The sequence below is a fragment of the Acartia tonsa genome, chromosome 14 (assembly GCF_053477335.1).
Source record: "Acartia tonsa isolate MP-2025a chromosome 14, ASM5347733v1, whole genome shotgun sequence".
Taxonomy (NCBI): domain Eukaryota; kingdom Metazoa; phylum Arthropoda; class Copepoda; order Calanoida; family Acartiidae; genus Acartia; species Acartia tonsa.
In genome coordinates, this window is record NC_137273.1 from 37,170,988 (window position 1) to 37,188,459 (window position 17,472).

Consider the following 17,472-nt stretch of genomic DNA (forward strand, 5'->3'; position numbering starts at 1 on the left):
TACCACCACCCTCCCAAGAGAAATGACATGAATTTAACAGCTGATTGACCATAGACAAATTATTTCTCAAATTAGATATTTAAAAAAAAAATGCCACTAGAGGCCTCTAGGGGCGTAGCCGCTAGTTATTGATATAATAATATTCTAATGATATTATAACGACATACTTTTGTTGATATATTAACTACATAAATATTTGACAGTGATAAATAATTAGGTGCTTTTATTGTTGTTTAGGTTAGGTTAAGTAAAGGCTAAAAAAACCCGAAAGGTCTAGCAATAATTTTTTATTAAGAATTCAAAATTAGGGATAACTTGATAAAATGATTGAATATAAGCTTTATAAATCTGTCAAATGTTTAATTATGATTTCATATTTATAAAACACAAAATGTACCTGAAATTTTTTCAGAAATTCAAAATGTTAAAATTTAATAGAAAATTTATTCATTTTGTTAAAAACTGTTTTGCCGTTTGTTTTATTATTCTAGGCAATTTATTTTCTTTTGAATTTAAGTAGTGAAGCTACTCCATGCGTTGTAGATTAGTTCGTTGTCTATGTGTCTCTCCATTTCTACCTATTCTTGTCTTATCTTTGTCCATCTCTTTTTCATTTCCTTTATTTATTAATGTTGAATTCTATTTCTTTATTTTTCGATCTCTCTCTTTCTCTCTATCTATCTCTCTCTCTCTTTTCTCTTACTCTTTCTTTCTCTTACTCTTTCTTTCTCTCACTCTCTCTTTCTCTCTCTCCCTCTGGCTCTGTATCTCTCTCTCTCTCTCTCCTGAATGGGACATTAATTAATCGTCAATTGTCTTATCCCTTAAGATCCTTTACATTTTAGAAAATAATTGTTATTGAAATTGTAGTGATATTTATGGTTCAGAATGCTTTTGTTACAGATATCTCATCTCCAAACTTTATTCATTCAAGTAAGTTTATAGATAGATAGATAGATAGATAGATAGATAGATAGATAGATAGATAGATAGATAGATAGATAGATAGATAGATAGAAAGAAAAGTAGTATAGAAAGATTTTGAGAATGTATAAACAGAATGACAGACAGACATAGATAGATAGACAGACTGATATAACAGAGTAATAGAGAAGCTTTGCTATTAGCAGTGTGGAGAGGGGACATTGGCCTGTAAATTACATTGGTACCCAAAAAATGTATAAACACGTTATTTTATTCATTAGTTTAAAAATTTTTGGGTACATTTATTGAAGCATGTTTAGTTGATTCCAAAATGGTAGTGTTCAAACTTTTCAACCAATGATTTTAATCTACAGTGGGGATGTACATCAATTAATTGTCTTATCCCTTAATATCCCTGGATATTAACAAGAACTCTATCTTTATTAGGAGCTGAGTTATCAGAAACCCCGTTGTCGTGTAAGAAAATTACAGATTTTACAGAATATTACATGTGCTCACATAAGGTTTGATATACTTTTCTAGTTCCGATTAATATCCGCTGGATTAGAACCGATTCTCAGCCATACTGTATAGCATCGTATTACAGACAATTTTCCAAGAATATTAAATTAAAATCATACAATAATATCATTTTAGTTAGACTAGGCCGTCTGCCACATCGGGGCTAACAAAACTCGTTTTAATCTTTTATTTTTTTATATCTGGGGAAAGCTGTCTATAAAACAATGCGATAAATAACTATTGTATCATTTTTAGGAGAGCTTCATATTTGTCCTACGGGTGTTCCTGTCTTTATGTATAAAGCATTTACAGAATAATTTTTGAAATTTATAAATTTTCTTTCCCTTGAAAAGTACTTATGTACCTAAGTCTTTAAAATTATATAAAGACAGACAGTTCATCCAAGACGATGTTTGAAGAGTAGTTTCGCTCCTAATAACAAATTTTAAAGCTTAGTTTATCTGCGTTTAGCATCGGTCTGTTAGTCTTTCATCGTTTATTTAGGCATGTTAAAAAAGACCTATTTCCTTAAGTTTTAGTCTTAATTCCTATGACGAATATGTATAATGTTACAAAGCTTTTTTAAGTATGTTGTTATTCTTATTTTTAAGAATTCTGCAAGCAATGAAGATTTGTTAGAAAGTCAACGAGATCAAATTCTGCTGGCCCTCAAAAATTATCCTCATGCTACACTAATAGGTAAGTTTCAAATAGTTCGTAATACCCTCCTAAAAACTTTTGGTGTGGGGGGGAGGGAGGTAAAATCTATCTTATTCTAAACATTTGGAATGGGATAACCTCCCTCCCCCCTCTCTTGAGCGTCACTGGAAACAGCCAATACTTTTTCAAGAATACCATATTACTATATTTTTTCATTAAAAATCTTATATTGCTGCGCTAATTACATAAACATAATTGTCCTTGTTATTTCTAAGCTTCAATTTTAGACTTATCTTTGGATAGACAATTTCAATTTCTCAAGTCAATTTCTCTTATTCATTCGAATCCGGTGGATAGGAACCGGTTCTCATCCATACGAAAAAACTATGTCTAGCATCGTATTATATCCAGCTTTCTACAAATATAAAAATGTACAATTATGAGATTAAAACAGTTTTTTTAGCCCGTGCCTTCGGCATCTCGGGGCAAAAAACTGTACATTCTATATCCGCGGAAAGCCGTTTATAATACGATGAAAGAAATAACTATTACTATTTTTGGTTATATAATAAAGCAAGACACAGGGGGGAGGCAATGAAAGATAAATTTATCTTCCCCCAATCAAAAAGTGTGTCTTAAAATGGAGAGAAAGAGGGAGAAAGAAAGAAAAGAATATGATAAGAATAAAGGAGATACTAAAATAGATAGTAGAGAGACCGGGTAAGAAACAGTGAGAGAGAGAGAAAGAGAGAGAGAGACAGAGAGAGAGAGAGAGATAAATTAATGTATATCCCCAATGTTAATACACAAAATTACCCCTCCTGTAGACTAAAGTTATTGGTTAAAACTTTAGGACACTCAACTTAATACAGCAACCACCAATCAAAATTCATTAAAAGTCTCAAAAGTTGTTAAGACAACAAATAATAACTCTCTCTCTCTCTGATCAAACAGACAGTAACATTAAGAGAATCTACGCTCCGAATGGAGAATAAAGACAATAATATAAAAAGATATGTTTGATAAAAAGAAGAGAGACAACCATTCTAAAAAAATTATTTTACTGACAAAGACCAAATTGTGTCAAAAATTATCCATGTGACGTCATAAAAATGAGGGAGATGAGAGTAGAAGTGTGAAAGAAAGCCCCTAAAAAGAAGATGGATAATCCCTCATTTTTATGACGTCACGTGGATCATTTTGGACACAATTTGGTCTTTGTCATTTTACTAGCGGTTGCACCCTTAAAGGCATCCAGGGACACTTTATAGAGGGGGGAGGGGGGAGATCCACTACTTTAATAGTTGTTAAAATAGGGATATGGTTATCCTCTCGAGAGTGACCTCTAAGAAAAGAGTCATATAGGTCCAGTGGCTAAAGATATAATAAAAGAACAAACAATGATATAAAAAAGTACCTTAGGTTTTTAAGCCAACGAATGAAAAAACGTAAAATTTGGGATGCCATTATAGTTTACAATCCAATGTCCCCTACCTCCTTGACTTTCTGAATGGAGGAAAACTTAAAACAGTGAAAAAATTCAAACAAATTTTAAAAACTGCGCTTATTATATATGAGTACATTCTTGTTCTAACATTTTTCTTTGATTTTTTTCCCTTTCCATAAATTTGATGGAAAGAAAAAATATGGGACAGACAGACAGACAAAAACTGACAGATCAGAATATTATCAGAGATCTTAGGGGATAAGACAATGGACGATAAATTGATATACGTCCCCAATGTTGATGAACAATATTACTCTTCTGTAGAATAATATTATTGGTTGATAAGTTTGTACTCTGCGAGTGCCCAAAGTTATTTGACGAATAAATAAGAAGACATGGTTATATAACATTAGGTACCAGTGTAATTTACAGCCTAATGTCCCTTCTACCCCTGAATATTATGCAGTAAAAAATAGACGGACACGAGACTTTTTCAGAGAGTTAGATAGATAGATACATGCAGGGAGTAAGGGAGGGGACAATGGATCGAAAATTCAATTTTTAAGGAGTCTCAGACTTTGGGGACTGGCTTAAAGGGAATGTGCACGATTACAGCAGATTCTTACTGATTTTGGGGACTTGCGCATCAATGCCCCGCTAACTAGCTGAGCTAGTTTTGAATATGCAGACAGAAAAGTTTGTTGTTTATCGCTGGTTTTACCAAAAAAATTTTCTTAAGAAAATGTCTTTTCATGTATAGAAACTCTACTGTGATATTTATGTATTAAATAATCTACGAACCGCTTGAATTTTGAGGTCAGTTATAAATATATAAGAAGGGTTGTGGTAGTTCTAAACAAGATTTTTCTAGTGATTAATTACAGAATGTTTACTACATTGTGATGTGTTGATAATTTTATTTTCAGGTAAATGATTTTTTTCTTAGAACTAATTTTGTTCTAAATTTGGTTACCATGATCCCTTAACAATTTTGGTAAAATTTTCTTGAAAAATCTGGTTTTTATTGCTTTTCAGCGAACCCTCTTAAATTGAATTAATTGTCCATTGTCCCCTCCCTTACTCCCTGGATACATGTTTACAATATTCATAAGTGATAGCTAGATACATATTTTTAGAAAGAAGATTTTTAAATTGAAGTAGGGGATAGAAACATATTCTTTCTGTCTGTTCAAAATTTTTATTTTTGGAATAACTAGGCCAATTTTCAACGGATTGCCTTTTTTCTTAAAGTATTCTATCGTTCTATGCAATATTTTACACAACTTTTTTTACGTATTAATGAACAGACAGACCCTAGTTTGAAGGTAGCTGCGCTACTAAAAGAAATCTATAATACAAAGTAGAATGATGTCTGTTCGTCCGTCTGTCTGTCCGTCTGTCCCTTAGGATCTCGGTAACCCCATGAACCGATCAGGGAATTTACCTACTGGTCCTGTGGTGGTTTTAGGCTATTTTCTTGGGGGATGGGACACCCCCAACCCCCCCAAAAACAAAAAATCTCCCCGTCATTTTTTTAAAATTATTTAAAATAGTGGTGGAGTGGGGGATCTCCGGTAATAAAAGATGTAATTATACCTCATGGGGCAAAGCCCCTAGAGGCTAGGGGCGAAGCAGCTAGTATATATATAATGAGTTAAGCTAAGTAAGAAATAATGTATATTAATGATTTTTACAATTTACTTATATATACCCAACTACAATATATGTAATACACAAAATTATCTATTTATACACGCAACTTTCTTAGTAGTGAATATACTCTATAGTTCAAAATAAACATATCTATGTAATTACTCTGGAGATCTTAAGGGAAAAGACAATGAACGATAAATTAATGTACATCTCCAAAGAAACAAAATTATCCCTTTCTTTCATAACAATTATTGGTTGAAAAGTTTGGAACCTACTAATCAAGTTAGGCTAACGAATAAAAGAGCATGTTTATAAAACTTTGGGTACAAGTGTAACTAACAGTCCAATGTCCCCTCCCTTCCTTAATTACAATTATGTTAATTATTTATTATTATAATAGTACAATAGTAACCAAGTCATAAATATTATATTGACAGTTTCCCTAACATTGCACCTTGACCACAAACGATTATTTTATGCTTATTTTAGGATAGGTTAAGTTAAGTAAAAGGTAGACAATGATTCAAGGTAATCTACAAAATCTTTCCTGCTCTTGATATATACAAGCTTTAATTAACTGTACTACGGATAGGTGTATTTAAATACTTCTTGCATGTCCCTAGCCTTTTGGGGCTGGCGGGGGGAGGCCAGAAAAATAGCCAAAAACCACCTCAAGACTTTTAAAATGCTTCCATGAAAAGTAAAAACCACCTTGGACGAATATTTTCCGAGATCTTAAGCTTCAACCAAAAAAAATCCTACTTTTGATAATAGAATAGTGTCTTATAATTGTTTTTGTTTTAGATATTGGAGCAAAATCTGGGACAGTCTCATTACCAGCGGCCAAACTTGGAGCACAGGTCAATTTACAATTAAATGACAATTTTCAGGGTTGTTTCACTCCATATGGCGTATGGACCACAAAAGGACTTTTTGACGAAAGACATGTATTTTTATACTTATTTTAAGTCGGGTTAAGTATGCAGTGACAATATTCCTTAGGGCCCCGTAGGGTTAGAACTTCCTCGGGAATTAGAAAAAAGTTTTTTTTCTTCAAAAATTCAAAAATAAAAATAGCGGAAGGATTTCGATGGTCCAAAATAGGTTTATGTGAAAGTAAAATTATTTGATAATTAATGAAAATATTTAATTGAAATTCAAACACATTTTGAAAAACTAGTCGGCGCGCCGCTATAAATTCTGGTTTTTGTATTCGAAGGGTATATGACCCATCCAAAGACTTACAATTACAAATAAAATAGCCTAAAACTAACCCGGGAACTGTTTAAAGTGTTTCTAAAATAAAGAAATTAATAATTATTTTCTTTTATTTAAAGAAAAAAATACAAACACTCATCCTGTTACTTTACATTACTCATATTTTGTATATACAAATTGGGTTTTACTGCTATTCAATTAAAAATCAATTTTTCAATACTTTTATTTCCCTAGTCTAGGGATCAGGGTCGAGTGTTCTGAAAAGCTAAAAAGGAAAGTTTGCAGCAATCAGTAAAAAGGAGGGACAGAGGTGAGGTTTTATAAAATTTTTGCCGTCTTCGTTCAATCAATTATGGACATTACTGCCCCATAGGATTTAAACAGAGTATACAACTTTAGAATTAAAAATTTTAAATTATTAATTTAGCCATTTGTATAATGTCTAATACAGCTCTAAAAAGATGCATTAATTAATATACAGCAAAAAATGGATTTAAGATAATTTATATTTCTTCTATGAAGGCTGTACCAACAAAAGCGAAAAAATTAAATAAATAGTTGTATACTCTGTTTAAATCCAACGGGGCATTAATGTCACTGATTGATTGAACGAAGACGACAGAAATTTTATAAAACCTCACCTCAGACAATAGAGGAATGGGGTAATGATAATGGATATAGAATACGTGGACATTGTGAGAGATTCTCGTATACCCTGATAAAATTGTTCTTCAAGCTGGCTAATATAACGACGTCCTTCCAACAAACAATGATATTACATGTCCCACCCCCTTACCCTGGAGGAACGTATTGACCAATATCTGAGGGCTATATTAGCAACCTAAATGTTTATAGATTAATTATTTATTTGATTTTTTAGATTTTATAAATGAAGCAGGTACAATTTAAAAAACAATATTGAAAAGAGCAACAAATCACAAGAAAATGCAATATTAATTTCCAAAAATACCTTGCAAATACCGTCTAAAAAGCATAAGAAAAAATGCAATAGTAACAATAGGTATTAATTAATAACAAGATAGATTATATATTATAATATCATTTTTTAAAAATAACAATCCGAAGCTATCTTTATACATAAATATAATCGACCATAATATGGTAATGTGAGGGGGGGGGGGATAATTAAACTTTCATCGATTTTGGAAAAAAATAGCATGTATTAAAAACATCTTTAAATAAGGAAGATTGCATTCAAACTTTTGTAAAAGTGGATTTCATCATTTTAATATTACTAGAGTTATCTTCTAAAGCTAATTTCTTTGAATCTTGATATCAGGGTGTTGAAAGAGCTTCAATCTTCATGGTAGAGTTGTAAATTTTATTGATAAAGGACACTCTGAAGTTTTCAAATCAAAAATAATTTTCAAAAGCCAACAGTTAAGAAAACTAAATAGCGTCCTCCAAAAATACAATTATCAATAACATAATAATCAATAAATACAAAGCACATCAAGTAAACATCATCAAAATTGCCAAAAATCAGTCCATTATTTTAGGCCATATTGACCAATATTATCCTAAGAAACCTGTCTATATAAATATTAGAAAAAGGCCTATGCGACCACTATCAATATTTTCTTTTATTTTCCCTAAGTGTCTTAAATTCTAGTACCTAGTGATTTTAAACAATAACGTAAATTGGTATTAAACTTTATTCCAGACAGGACAAAGTAAAATATAGAGTTCTATTTTTACAAACTAAACCTTCTTAAAAACAAGAACGATTACGTAAAAAGTACGGATATCAACCCATTAGTTTTATCTAATTTTAAAAAGAAAACCAAAACGGATTTGTAACCCATGAGTAATCTCATAAATATCCACAGAACCGACATATATGTGTTTCATAATAGGCCTTAAGATAAAAGCATGGGTATTCACTATACATGTTATAATTGAAGAAAATCTATATTTTAAAACTGCTTCTTCACACACAGACACAGACACACACACACATACAAAATAACTAACAGAAAACAAAAGTACAAAAGAGTGCTACAAAAAGGACAAATTTATTTTTTGCTTCTTAAATTAGTTCAAATTAGCAAGTTCACGGTAAAAACTACACTAAAAGCAACACATATAATACAACAAGTAATTAACACCATGAAACTGCTCAGAGCATCAAACCATATAAATTATTAGAGATCGAAATTAACTACTTTTGTCTGTTTTATAGCACTCCCACGTGGAAAACACATTTTCAACTCTTTAAAAAAAGCCAAATTAACAAGTCAATTTGTTTAATTTTATTAATAGCTAAGATGAAATAAAAGAGGGCTTCAGACGTAATCCATAATTTAAGTCCTTATAAATTATCAAACGTAATTATCCGACTCAAAACAATACTACCAAACAAGGCTAAATGAAAATTAAGTAATGAAATATGTGAATTTCAGAGAAAAAGATTTTTAGAAAGAAAATTCAATAGATAGTAAAAACACTTTATACAAATGAAACGAACAAATACAACGACACCCGTACACACACATAGACTCATTTTCGTAGTACAAAAGTGCTACAAAATAACAAAAGAAAACTTATATTGCCTTAATTATATGAGACATTCTTTGAAAGAAAAATCAATTGAATTTATGATTCCAAAATACTATTTAAAGACACAAAATTCACTGGATTACTCACGCTAACAAATACTTAAACAATGAAACACTACTTTTCTGTTCCTTTAATTAGTATTAAGACTTAAAAAGTTCTTTACAAGTATCATTATTTTGTTGACCACAATTTCACTGTAGCTGATTTTAACTTTAGTTTAATTCGTAGCACTAACAAAAATATTTTACGATCTCAATTCATACAAAAAATACTGCCAATATTATAAAAAATAGTTATGCAGAAAGTATTTAATGAACGCAAGCTTAACAAATTAGATAACTAATATGCAATAGATGAAAACGAACCATGATTGATCTTATAATGAACACGTGGTAATCCACTAAAATTCATTCAATTTTACAGCTTCTTTTTCAAATGAAAACAAGATTTACCCAAAATTACAGAAAAAAAACCTAATAATAATCATGATGACCTATACAACACGTGGTTATCAAATCAAACGAGGGAGTATATTATATAGCTGGTTATCCAACTTAAAAAAAAGTAAGGGGGGGGGGTGAATAAAATGTAAATTTTTGGGAACAAGTACAATCTATGATTTAACAAAAAGCACGATAATACCCTATTTACATGTTGGAATCAAAAATTCTAAAAACAGCTTAAGGAGTTGTTTCATAAATCCATATAAAACTAACTCCATTACTAAATCTATCCAGCGGACAAAACAAAAAAAAGAACAGGAGCAATAAAAACTTAATGAGATTTGTTCGAAATACCATAAAAAAATAAGGATGCAAAATTTTTTTAATGACAATTTAGAAGTTTTAAATAACACACACAGAAAAAATATATTATAACCTATCGCAACCGTGTCCGCTAATCAAATGAGTGTTGGTGATCCAACAGAGTTAAAACCAGTTTTGTACGAGAGTACACATTGTGTACTACACAAAGAGAGGAGAGGTGGTCAGACCACCTTCCTTCTTGGTGTCTCGTACTCAACTCCAAATTTAAGCAACCTAAATGTGACTAAGTACAATGTAGAAAAAAGAAAAAGTGGGGTAGGCGACATGGAAGGTATAAGAAATCCAGTGATCTATAGGGATAAGACGATGGACGATAAATTGATAAATAATCCCAATTATGATAAACAAAATTAAATCTTAAGCTCAATGAATTATTGGCTCAAAAGTTTGGACACTGGTTGGTTGGTTTTTACAGAAACAATTTTTTTTAATGACCTCGCTATTATTGGAAAATATTGTTCTATTTTTTCTGAATATTTATAACTATCCTCATTAAATAATAATAATGATTAAATAAGACTTTGAGGCTAAACTTTTATTGTAAATAACACGAAATATGTTTTTGTAGCAAGGTTTATTCACTTAAATTGCCAGTTGTCTACAAATTTTCCCCAAATGGATCCTTTTTGTGGGGGGGGGGTTAACCCTTTGAATAATCATAGGATGATGTACGTACCAATTGATGATAAACAAAATTAGCCATTCTTTCTATTAGAATTATAGGTTGAAAAATTTGGATACTATTATGTTTGAACCAACGAATAATAAAAATTTAATTATGGTATCCAAAGTTTTTAAGCCAACGATTTTTAAAACGAGATACATAACTTTAGGTACCAGTGTAATTTACAGTTCAATGTCTTCTGCTGGACTTCTAACATTTTTTTGTTTAAAAATACCCAAAACCGTTATCAATTTAACTTTAAACATATAAATTATAAAATATATTCCAATTTAGTTTTAATGTGGTAATACGACACCCAGACGGACAGGCCGTTTACAGAGTTGCTTCGCTGTGACTTATGATAACAAACCCCCCGCACTAATCCTATTATATCACTATCCATCTCATGACCGCTGTTGACCCCGCACCCAGCGGTCAAACTAGCCTGCCTAAATGTGGGGAGGGGACTTGAACATGCAACTATCACGAGTCCCTCACGCGCTTATATAATCGGGAGGCGCTGCCTCCCCTTTTACCACCGCTGCCCCCACAGCCTGTCTACCGTCGGGCGCTAAGCCCTAGCGCCCCACACCCCCTTCAAACCTAACCATTGTTATATTTTGTTGTATATATATAGTAAACATAACTTGTAATTATTATTCAGTTTAAATATATAATTTCTGTATGATTGAATCCTGCTTGTTTGTTTGGTAGAATACTTAAAGGCTAGGGCTCGTTGAATCCGAACTCGTTACCCCGTGGGCCGAGAACGCTCGGCTTACCAGAACTTGGTGTCAGCGTGTTTCAATCGAGCCTTACAGAAACTAGCCTATTCGACCTCTGATTGGACCCTTTGGCAAGTAAGGGGACAATCAGCCGCCAACTGACCCGTGAGACGGCCTTTTTAGGTCGAATTTCCATCATTTTGAACGCAATATGTGGGCCTCTGGCCTACGGCAAGCAGATTTAGCCTGCTAAAAGCGCCAGTTAAGACGCTTTTTCCGTGTCGTGTAGGAGTAGCGCTAGGTGCGCAGCCACGGCAATCGGATAATTTAGCTCAGACGGCTACAGAACTGAGTCTAAATTGGCAAGTGTAGCTGGGACAAGCCCCAGGACACCCAGGCCAAACCTACGAGACAGACAGCTGTGTGCTGGTCTCCCTAAGAAGGCAATGTGTGGCTGCGAAGCTTCAGCACACAAGTAAGCCCTACCACTGCGACGGATAGCAGATTTTGAGCCACAGGCACGGCAGGACGGGACATTCCCTGCCGCTGCCTCCCAGGATTCGAACCCGAGGCGCTGCAGGACGGGCCATTCCCTGCCACCATTTTTCGGGATTCGAACCAGCGGCGCTGTAGGACGGGTCATTCCCTACCGCCGTCACCCCTCTGAACCTTGCAGGACGGACATTCCCTGCTGCCAGTGCTTCCAGAATCACACCTAGAGCTCCTAGTGATAACAACACATCATTGTGTATAAATGTCAACCAAGTGATAAAAATAAATATAAAATTGTTGACCAAGTGATAATTAATAAGCTCTAGTGATTCGAAGCTACAGTCTAAGCCACCATGGTAAGCGATACCACCATAGCTGCGGTGCGGCCACCACCAAAGTTTCTGCCAACCCCAGCCGAACGAGAGGCCCCCTTGTCTCAAGGGCAGGACCTCCACTTCCCCTGCCATGTCAGGGTGAGGTTTCCTACTCCTGACCCTGCCCAGCATGTACAGGTTGATGCCATGATTGATTCTGGCAACCGTGTACCAGGGTCTGCTGTAATTTCTGAGCATCTCATGCACGCGATGGGCGTGCAACGCATGTTGATTCCGGACAACACCCAGATCCTGACTGCTAATGAGGAAGGCCAGCCCCTCCAGGTAATCGGAAAATTAAAAGAGTTATATATGGCAGTTTCACACACTCTTATACTCCATCTATACCACGTGACTGTGGTCCGGAATCTCTCACACCCTCTGAACCTAGGAGGGTATTTTCTCAAGGAGTTCGGAACTAGGCTCTGTTTCGACATGCAACCACCTTGCTTGTGGGTGCGTGGGGAGTTTATCCCACTCCGTGGCGTCCCCATTGACCGGGAGACAGCCGAGAGAGAGCTAAGCTATGAGGGGCCTCTGCCAGGCCCCCTGCCTGAGCAGCCGCGTGTGGTTGAGAAAGGCACACACTGGGTGGACGCTGAGCTCAACGCACACAAGGGAGCTAACCTGCTAGCCATGGGGTTGCCCCCAGTGCCCAAGGTGCCAAGGGAGAGCCTGCCAACAACGTTTCCTGAGATTGCCAGCCCTCCAGAACCAATCTTCTCCGCCGACATTTTTATCAACGGCCAGCCGTGTCCACCTGGCCCCCTCTACCTGGGACCTCCAGCCAGTCCACCAGCCAAGCCCAAGTCCAGACCCGTCAAGTCGCGGTCTGATGTACCCGGAGCCACACTCAACTCTCAGGCCCCAGCCTCTCCCGGCGCCGTGCCCGTCAAGTCGCGGCCGGACGCCCACGGAGCCAAAGCTGGACCCAGCACTTTGGCCTCTCCCAGCGCCGAGCCCGTCAAATCGTGGCCGGACGCCCCCGGAGCCACGCCTGGCTCCGACACGTCAGCCCCTCCAGAAGCCGAGCCCGTCAAGTCGCGGCCGGTGGGTCCCGGAGCCAAGGCTGACCCCGCACCAGCCACGTATAGGCTAAGCGCTGTCACTCCAACTGACGGTCAACCACCCCAGCTCCGCACAGCCAAGCGGGTGGTCCTGCCTGGCCGCGGGGTTATGGCGGTCCCTGTTGAGCTAGTAGGCCATCGCACCAAGGATGCCATTCAACTAGCTGCCCCAGAACAGAGGTTTGGGGAGGACCTTGTTATTCCAGAGGGCCTGTATGCCCACAGGCCTGGCTCTGCCACTGTGTTTAGAGTACTGGTGGTCAATGAGGGGGAGGTGCCCCTCTTGCTGGATGCTGGCCTCCCAGTGGCAGGGGAGCTGGTCAAACCTGACATTTTAGAGGTCTCTGATACGCCTCCCCCGCGTCTCCACTCGTTCCAAGAACCTGCTGAGCCTATAGACATGCAGGAGTTGTGGGAGGCCCTGGAGATGGAAGACAATGAATTCCTACGCAAGGACCCCTTGCTCAAGAAGGAGGTCTGGACTACGTTGTCAGAGTACAGGGACGTCTTCTCCAATTCTACCCCCGGCTGCACAGATGTGGTTGAGTTGCAGCTGCGCCTCAAGCCAGGGACCCAGCCGATCCGCCAGAGATTTAGGGATCTGAACCCGCGGCAAGAGGCTGAACTGGAGAAACAACTGGACACCTGGCTACAGGAAGGAGTTATAGAGCCGTCGGACTCCGCCTGGAGCAGCCCCCTGGTGCCCATCAAGAAGAAGGACGGGAGCACCCGCTGGGCCGTCGACTACAGAGCCCTCAACAAGTGTCTGGAGCTGGACAGCTACCCCCTGCCTAGGATCCAGCAGTTGGTGGAACGAGCTGGCGGGCACCGTGTCTACAGTGCTTTAGACGCGGTGGCCGCATACTACACCATCCGTGTGTCTGAGGATAGCCGGCCCTGCACCGCCTTCACCACCCCCAGGGGCTTATATCAATGGAAAAGGATGCCCTTTGGCCTGGCTACGGCACCGTCTGTCTATTCCAGGTTTATTGCAGGAGTCCTAAACCCACTAGGCACAGCCAACCTCCAGTCATACCTTGACGACGTCCTGACCTTCCATCAGGATACCTGGGCCCACCTGGCCAGGCTCCGAGAGGTCTTGGAAGCCCACCGTAGGGGAGGGATCCGCCTCAAGCCAGCCAAGACCAAGTTGTTCCGGTCCAAGGTGGATTATCTGGGTCACACCCTCAGCCGTGAGGGGATAGCCATGCAAGAGGACTATATTGACCGCATCTTGGACTGGCCAGCCCCTAGCACCCCCAAGGATTTGCTGGCGTTGCTGGGCTTCTTTGGATACTACCGCCTGTTCATCCCAGAGTATGCAGACCTCACCTACGAGATGAATCGGCAGAAGACGGCCAAGGCCCTAACCTGGACGCCTGAGATGGAAGCCCAGCTGCTGCAACTCAAGGACAAGTTCCGCAAGGCCCCCATCCGAGCGCCGCCCAGGTTTGATTTGCCAGCAGTGTTCCAGCTCACCACAGATTTCAGCAGCCGCGCCATCTCTGCCATACTGAGTCAATGCCAGGAGGGCAAGGAGAGGCTGATTGCCGCCGTGGGGCGCAAGACAACCGACCCTGAGACGCGCTACCCGTCCTGGAAGGGAGAGATGGCCGCCATTATCTATGGGATCCGAAAATTCCACGGCATCTTGTCCTACCGCAGCTTCCAGATCAACACTGATTCCTCTGCCCTGCTACAGATGAAATCACTGAACACATCCACAGGGATGGTGGCCCGCTGGCAGGAGGAGCTAGCGGCCTTAGACTTTACCGTCTGCCACAGGCCTGGCACCCAGAATACCAACGCCGACGCCCTCAGCCGCCGGGAAGATGCCAACATGCCAACGGCTAGCGCCGAAGAATTAGCAGAGCAGGCTGAGTATATCCACAACCTTTGCCAGCTAGGGGAGGCCGCAGCTAGCCGGCCCCCTGCCGCCCGACTGGATTCAGCTAGAGTATTGGAAGCCCAGACACAGGACCCCCTCCTGCTCCGTGTCCGCCAATGGGTGGCTGATGGCAAGGCCCCAACCAAGGCTGAGCTGCGTGGCAAGGAACGAGACGAGCAGCAGTACGCCAGCCGCTTCCCAGCCCTGGGGCTTGACGAGCACGGCTGCCTCACCACCACTGACCAGACTCTGACAGGAGAGAGGACAAGATACCTGCTGCCTTCGGCCCTCCAGCAGGACGCGTTCTTTCTAGCCCATGGGACCCCCATGGCTGGGCACTTTGGGATGGACGCAACTATCGCCCGCGTTGCCATGCACTTCTGGTGGCCCAACCTGGCCCGTGACGTCCGCCTGATGGTACAGACCTGCCCTGAGTGTGTCCAGAAAGTTACCAAGGAGAGGCTGAAGCAGGGGATCCACGTGCCCTCCCGCCAGGGGTATCCACAGCAAGTCCTATTCATCGACCTGGTGGGGCCACTGCCAGAGACCCCAGCTGGGAACCGCTACATCCTCACCTGCCAAGATGGATTCAGCCGGTTTGTCAGCCTCTACGCCATCCCCAACAAGCGCACCCTCACGGTGGCTGAAGCCCTGTTGCACCGCCACCTGGCCACGTTCGGATGCCCCCTGAAGATCCATTCCGACAATGGAATGGAATTTACCGGCCAGGTATTCCAGGAACTGGCCTCCAGGCTCGAGATTGGCCTGACACATCCACACCTGCCTGCCATCGCCTTTGCCTACAACACCAAGGCCTGCAGATCCACTGGTGTGACCCCGTTCCTGGCCTTCTTTGGGAGAGAGGCCAAACTTCCGGTGGACATGGTGCTACGGCTGCCAGAGACCGAATATGCTTCAGTTCCAGCCAACGTCCAAGCTCTCTTGCAGCGCTACTATGCAGTGTATGATGCCATCCAGCAGAAGGAGGAGGGAGCCATCAGGAGGAGCGCGGCAGCTTACGAAGGCACGGCCAAGTATGAGGTTGGAGACTTGGTCTGGTACCTGGCCCCCTGCCTGGTGCCAGGGAAGGCAGCCAAGATTACCAAGAGATGGACTGGCCCCTGGAAAGTAGTGAGGAAAGCTACAGAAGTCCATTATGTCATTAAACCTGCCTCTCCAGTAGCCAGGATCTCAGAAGTTACCGCGCATGTAGGCCGACTGCGCAAATACACCGGAGATGTGACTGCCCACCAGATCCCAGAAGACATCCAAGTTGACATGGACGGCGACAAGATGCCACCGAGCTGCCAGTTGGAGCGGCGGCGCCCGCAGCTAGCAACCCAGGAGAGTTCCCAGTGCACCAGCCAGCTGCAGCCGCCCCACAGCCTAGCGGCCAAGACCGTGACCCAGTGGAGGAAAACCTGCAGGAGCAGCCCAACGAACCACCGCCGCCGCCGCCCGCTCCAGAGCCACTCAGAGATGCCATCTGGAACCCTGACGCGGACATGGAGAACCTGCCAGCCAGCAGCGAGCCTGTAGGAGAAGAGCCAGCCACTGCGATGGAAGAAGCCGCCCCAGAAGAAGAAGAAGAAGCCATGTGCCCCCTGCTGATGACAGCCATCCCCATCCGGGTAGGAGCTAGGAGGCCAAGCAACCTGAATCAAGCAGGCGCCCCCATGGAGTTCTATGCACCCTTTGCCATCACCATTCCACCCTTAGGGACCACCAGAGTCTGCCTAGGCCTCCGTGTCCAGCTACCAGCCGCGACAGAACTGATCCTGCAGACGAGGCAAAATTTCCAGCGGCGAGGCCTGGCCGTCGCCAACCCCCGCCTAGAAGCCAACCAGGAGCTGACAATGCTGATCACCAACCACAGTCAGACCGAGCAACGAGTGTCCCAGGGAGCCTGTGTAGCCCGAGCTGTCCTCCATCGAGCTGTGCCCCAAGAACTGCCTGTCCGGCGCAGGAGCCGGCTGTCGTATCCCCAGGTTCAAGGCCTGGTGGCTCAGGAGCCACGCAACCCTTGAAGGGGAGGTTGTGGTAATACGACACCCAGACGGACAGGCCGTTTACAGAGTTGCTTCGCTGTGACTTATGATAACAAACCCCCCGCACTAATCCTATTATATCACTATCCATCTCATGACCGCTGTTGACCCCGCACCCAGCGGTCAAACTAGCCTGCCTAAATGTGGGGAGGGGACTTGAACATGCAACTATCACGAGTCCCTCACGCGCTTATATAATCGGGAGGCGCTGCCTCCCCTTTTACCACCGCTGCCCCCACAGCCTGTCTACCGTCGGGCGCTAAGCCCTAGCGCCCCACACCCCCTTCAAACCTAACCATTGTTATATTTTGTTGTATATATATAGTAAACATAACTTGTAATTATTATTCAGTTTAAATATATAATTTCTGTATGATTGAATC

General features: G+C 40.9%; 1 protein-coding gene across 1 annotated transcript in view; it reads left to right on the plus strand.

Annotated features, from left to right (window-relative positions):
- The first annotated feature begins 416 nt into the window (after window positions 1–416).
- The window catches only part of LOC145306637 (uncharacterized), a 50,806-nt gene continuing 33,750 nt past the window's right edge, over window positions 417–17,472 (plus strand). Inside the window, exons 1-5 of the mRNA XM_080148918.1 lie at window positions 417–491; window positions 871–933; window positions 1,372–1,448; window positions 2,058–2,145; window positions 6,011–6,066. Coding sequence (XP_080005044.1) covers window positions 422–491; window positions 871–933; window positions 1,372–1,448; window positions 2,058–2,145; window positions 6,011–6,066 — 354 coding nt within the window. The 5' untranslated portion in view covers window positions 417–421. The remainder of the gene's footprint in view (window positions 492–870; window positions 934–1,371; window positions 1,449–2,057; window positions 2,146–6,010; window positions 6,067–17,472) is intronic.